Raw genomic sequence first — 5,592 nt, forward strand, 5'->3', positions numbered from 1 at the left:
AAAAAAAAAAAATTATCAAGAATTGAATATTTATTTATCTTTATTTTCTCCCTCAACAACTATTGTTTTATTAATACTCAGTTCCTGAAACGTATGCAATCACAAAAATAATTGTAGTTAACTTGTTTACTATGTTGACACTCCCAGTTTCTGATAGTAGAAAGAAGTCTGAAAGCAAACAGCTTTTTCAGTTACAGCAGAAATACCTGTAGTAATATTATAGCATATATGAGGGGCCTTTGAATATTGTGTTGAACAATGGAAAGCAAGTCAAAAGGGTTGAGAACCTGATTTAGATAACAGGAACACACTGAACATATTTTCAAAAACACTCCTCCATCCTGTCTTTTATATGCATATAAAAGAGAAAGAACACACCTCTGGCGTGATGGTGACAGTTTTTTCATCTCTTGTTTCTTCACCTGGTGGTACATCTTGGCTGCCTTGTCAAACAGACGCTTTAAATTCCCATAAGCACCATCGAAGGGAGTCTCCGACTGAATACTATTCAACAGGAAAAACCAGTCTGTTATGTTCATGCAGTGTTATCAGATTCTTCGAACACTAGTCATACAAAACTGTAATGCTACTTTTCAAAAGGGAAAGAAAAGGATTGTCATTAAACAGTCCTGTAATGCTGCTGTATCCATTTAAATATGATGCTGTTCTCAGATGCCTTACCAGCGCAAGTAGTAGTAAGTAGCCTCCACATTATAAAATTTACTTCCAGCAAGCGTACCCAGCTGATTATACGGCATGCCTGTAAGAGACAACAAACCATTTCCTCAATGCAATAACATGAAAGTTAAATAAAATAAAAAATAACAAGGAATCCATTAAATGTTCATTAAAGGGGTCATATGACGTTGCTAAAAAAAGAACATTATTTTGTGTATTTGGTGTAATGAAATGTTTATGCGGTTTAAGTTTCAAAAAACACATTATTTTCCACATACATTACATTGTTTCTCCTCTATGCCCCGCCTTTCTGAAACGCGTCGATTTTTACCTACTCTCCCAGGAAACAGTCCTCGTCCTCCGTAAAATGCGTTGCACACATCTGAATATTTGGGTTGAACTGTTCTGGAACAGTGTTGTAAATACAACTTAACCACTGATTTCTAGTTGTGTCCTCTTTTGGAAGACCAAACAAAGTAGTTTCGCTTTCCACGACATGGTGGTGGCGGCGGCAGCAACAATACTACAGCGAGAATCAATGTTACGCCTTCTTTCTTTGTGTGAACATTTGGGCGGTGTTATGCAAATCTTCCCACACAGTGACGTAGACATGTGGGGGCGTGTTTAAATGAGGCGTTTTAGGTGGCGCGGATGAGTCTTAACTTTTATAAAGAATATCTCTTTGGGTTTGAGACTTTAGTCTTTGCAACTTTAGGGATCTTATCTATTCACTAACAGATTGTAACACTCCAAAGAGAAAGGAAAACTTGAAATTGCATCATATGACCCCTTTAAAATTCACAGTTTAACAGACAAAAATCATAAAATGCATGCTCTCTGGTGCCAGGAAAAGGTGTTGTAGAGAGGATGTGAAAAGCAAGGACTCGCTCACCGACATGAGGTGCGACAGACAAGGCCTGGTGATAAAAGCGCTCCGCCAGCTGCTCTGCCTCCACTCCCGCCAGTTCATTTTGGTACCGGGCTTCATAAACATTAAACAGTTTGATTTCAGATTATGTGAACGTGATATCGCACTACCAGACAGAGATTTGAGAAGCTAATTTTATAAAATATCAAGTGAGAGCACACTTACCGAGATCTCCCAAGTACACAAGGCATCTGTGACACGCCATCTGGGCCCACTCCATCTCTTTAGGGGTGGCCGAGACTGGTTTCTTACGACCTGCAGTCATTAATCACAGAAAGATTATCCAATGTACGGTTCATTCAGAAAATCCTAAAACTGGATAGTCAGACAGCATATATTGTGGAATACCAGAAATTTTGCTATACGGTATTCCTACATTTTTGGACCGATGAACTTTTCCATGACTTCTACAGTCAATTGTGACAACTCGATAGCAATTTTTCATTATCCTTAAATAGATTACACTCACAAAAAAGGAATTTATAGACAATTATACATGTTAGAGCTGACTAGAAAAATTTACATTTACTAAAAATTGTATTTACATTATTTTATCAGGTCTATAAACCACAATTTTTGACATCTCAAGTTCTCAATGACTGTGGGTACTCTGGCTGTTCTGTTTATATGGTAGACATATTTATAATGAGGGCTAGTAAATGACTGATGAATTTTTTTGATGGATAGTTATGCCTTTATGGTGTTCCCAAAACATTTGATCAGTGAATCTCCATGGATTTTCTAATTATTGTTATTACTTCATAGAGATTAAACTCAAAAAGAGCAATTACTATTCAATTAAAAAAAATTCACATTTAAGAACTAAAAAAAAAAAATCACAATTACTATAGCCTAGATTTCTTTACATATTATTATTTATATTAATAATATTATTTTATATTAATATTATTAATACACTGAACAAAATTATAAACGCAACACTTTTGTTTTTGCCCCCATTTTTCATGAGCTGAACTCAAAGATCTAAGACTTTTTCTATGTACACAAAAGGCCTATTTCTCTCAAATATTGTTCACAAATCTGTCTAAATCTGTGTTAGTGAGCACTTCTCCTTTGCCGAGATAATCCATCCACCTCACAGGTGTGGCATATCAAGATGCTGATTAGACAGCATGATTATTGCACAGGTGTGCCTTAGGCTGGCCACAATAAAAGGCCACTCTAAAATGTGCAGTTTTACTGTATTGGGGGGTCCGAAAACCAGTCAGTATCTGGTGTGACCACCATTTGCCTCACGCAGTGCAACACATCTCCTTCGCATAGAGTTGATCAGGTTGTTGATTGTGGCCTGTGGAATGTTGGTCCACTCCTCTTCAATGGCTGTGCGAAGTTGCTGGATATTGGCAGGAACTGGAACACGCTGTCGTATACGCCGATCCAGAGCATCCCAAACATGCTCAATGGGTGACATGTCCGGTGAGTATGCTGGCCATGCAAGAACTGGGATGTTTTCAGCTTCCAGGAATTGTGTACAGATCCTACAGATCCTGGGCCGTGCATTATCATGCTGCAACATGAGGTGATGGTCGTGGATGAATGGCACAACAATCACAACAATGATCTCGTCACGGTATCTCTGTGCATTCAAAATGCCATCAATAAAATGCACCTGTATTCGTTGTCCATAACATACGCCTGCCCATACCATAACCCCACCACCACCATGGGCCACTCGATCCACAACGTTGACATCAGCAAACCGCTCACCCACACGACGCCATACACGCTGTCTGCCATCTGCCCTGTACAGTGAAAACCGGGATTCATCCGTGAAAGGAACACCTTTCCAAAGTGCCAGATGCCATCGAATGTGAGCATTTGCCCACTCAAGTCAGTTACGACGACGAACTGCAGTCAGGCCGATGAGGACGACGAGCATGCAGATGAGCTTCCCTGAGACGGTTTCTGACAGTTTGTGCAGAAATTCTTTGGTTATGCAAACCGATTGTTGCAGCAGCTGTCCGGGTGGCTGGTCTCAGACGATCTTGGAGGTGAAGATGCTGGATGTGGAGGTCCTGGGCTGGTGCGGTTACATGTGGTCTGCGATTGTGAGGCCGGTTGGATGTACTGCCAAATTCTCTGAAACACCTTTGGAGACGGCTTATGGTAGAGAAATGAACATTCAATTCACGGGCAACAGCTCTGGTGGACATTCCTGCAGTCAGCATGCCAATTGCACGCTCCCTCAAAACTTGCGACATCTGTGGCATTGTGCTGTGTGATAAAACTGCACATTTTAGAGTGGCCTTTTATTGTGGCCAGCCTAAGGCACACCTGTGCAATAATCATGCTGTCTAATCAGCATCTTGATATGCCACACCTGTGAGGTGGATGGATTATCTCGGCAAAGGAGAAGTGCTCACTAACACAGATTTAAACAGATTTGTGAACAATATTACTGATATAATTTATTTCTATAGTATTATATTTTCATTTTAATTAGAAATATTTCAGATTTAATTTAAATTTCCCCAGTTTTCCATGACTGTAGGAAGACTGCCTTTAATATGCATATGGAAGCATGTCTCACCGATGAGTGGGTCGGTGACATGTGTCCAGTCGATGCAGTCCTGTAACTCCAGCTGATAGTGTGACTGGATGTAGAGCAGCAGGTGTTGAAAGAAGCCCACCCCAGCGATCAGATGGGTCCTGTAGGCGCACTCCAGAGCACTGCGGCTGTGAATATGCTGCGAAGAGAGGGAGGATTTCAGCCTGATAACAAATACAACAGCAAATAAGACTACTTTAAATCATGGAATGTGTTACGCGACAGTACCTTCTTGTTGGTCTTGATGACCTGAATGACCTCATAGTAGACCTTCCTCCACAGCAGCTCTTCTGCCTTGCGTCCATAGTCCACTGGGTGCAGGAACATCAGCTTTACACAAAGTTCCCGCAATCTGGTTAAAAAAAAATATATAACAAAAAGAAAATAAGAAGCTGAGATATTTAAGTATATGGGAACGTCAATGAATAGCTGTGTCTTAAACAGATGTGGCAAGCGATAAAAGCGCTCTCATCCATGTAAATACAACATTATGAGACCAACTAGATAGTAAAGTTTGTAGACAAACTTTAAGTTGGCTTGAAAAAGCCTAGCTAGAAAGTCTGAAGTAGTTTTAAAAGCTTTATGCTTGAAGGTTAGATAGATTAAATAAAATTAGAAATTTTAGATGTAGATAAATAGATTCTATGGCGTTTCTATGCGGTTGCTAGGGTACCCGGGTTGGTTGCTAGGGTGTTGCTATGCGGTTGCTAAGGTACCCGGGGTGGTTGCTAAGGCATTTTCAAGCCAACTTAATTAAGCCTGGTTAGGTTGCAGAGAGAGAACTTGAGCTTACTTGTTTCTCAAACTGATATTCTCAGGTTTGAAGACCTCCCTGTATGACGATTTGCCACTGATTATAATATCCAACTTATGCACCGTTTCCACCACAGCCCTACATAAAAACAAAAAGGAAATGATGAAAACATTGTTACTCACAACACAATAAATCCCATTCAACACTTTCACAGTTATTAACTTGAAAATCACAATTATTGACTTCAGGGTTGATAGTTAAAAAAAAAAAAAGGGATATTTTGCATTAAATGTCATCTCCTTCCATGTGTCTTTTTACCCGCAACAAATGTGCTTTATAGTAAATTAAACCTGTTGTCATTTTCTAAATATTACTAAAGATGAAATGTATAATTTTCTGAGGGGGGACAGTTAATTTAATCTTCTGAAAGTAAAACGTATTAGATGATTTTAAATGATTAGAAGATTAAAGATGAATTTCAGCACCTTTAACCATAGAAAACCTACTGTATCATAAATGATACATAAGTTTGTAAGGCCTCTAAATTAACATTATCAAAACTTTGGTTTAAAACCAATTGTACACAATCTACTAAAGGCCTTCTGTCATCTAATTTATAGTGTTATACTATTTTAGGAAGTAAAAGATTATATATATATATAT

The 5,592-nt window shown here is 39.0% G+C and overlaps 1 protein-coding gene across 1 annotated transcript in view; it reads right to left on the reverse strand.

Moving 5' to 3' along the window:
- Window positions 1-5,592, reverse strand: part of LOC107728478 (protein SMG5-like) — a 21,087-nt gene that overhangs the window by 14,369 nt on the left and 1,126 nt on the right. The window contains exons 2-8 of the mRNA XM_016538648.1: window positions 4,969-5,067; window positions 4,404-4,527; window positions 4,158-4,314; window positions 1,772-1,861; window positions 1,571-1,660; window positions 682-760; window positions 379-504 (exon numbers count right to left, since the gene is read on the reverse strand). Of these exons, the coding sequence (XP_016394134.1) occupies window positions 379-504; window positions 682-760; window positions 1,571-1,660; window positions 1,772-1,861; window positions 4,158-4,314; window positions 4,404-4,527; window positions 4,969-5,067 (765 nt within the window). The remainder of the gene's footprint in view (window positions 1-378; window positions 505-681; window positions 761-1,570; window positions 1,661-1,771; window positions 1,862-4,157; window positions 4,315-4,403; window positions 4,528-4,968; window positions 5,068-5,592) is intronic.

This window comes from Sinocyclocheilus rhinocerous, unplaced genomic scaffold (genome assembly GCF_001515625.1).
Source record: "Sinocyclocheilus rhinocerous isolate Xijiao unplaced genomic scaffold, SAMN03320098_v1.1 scaffold66, whole genome shotgun sequence".
In the NCBI taxonomy this organism is placed as follows: Eukaryota; Metazoa; Chordata; class Actinopteri; order Cypriniformes; family Cyprinidae; genus Sinocyclocheilus; species Sinocyclocheilus rhinocerous.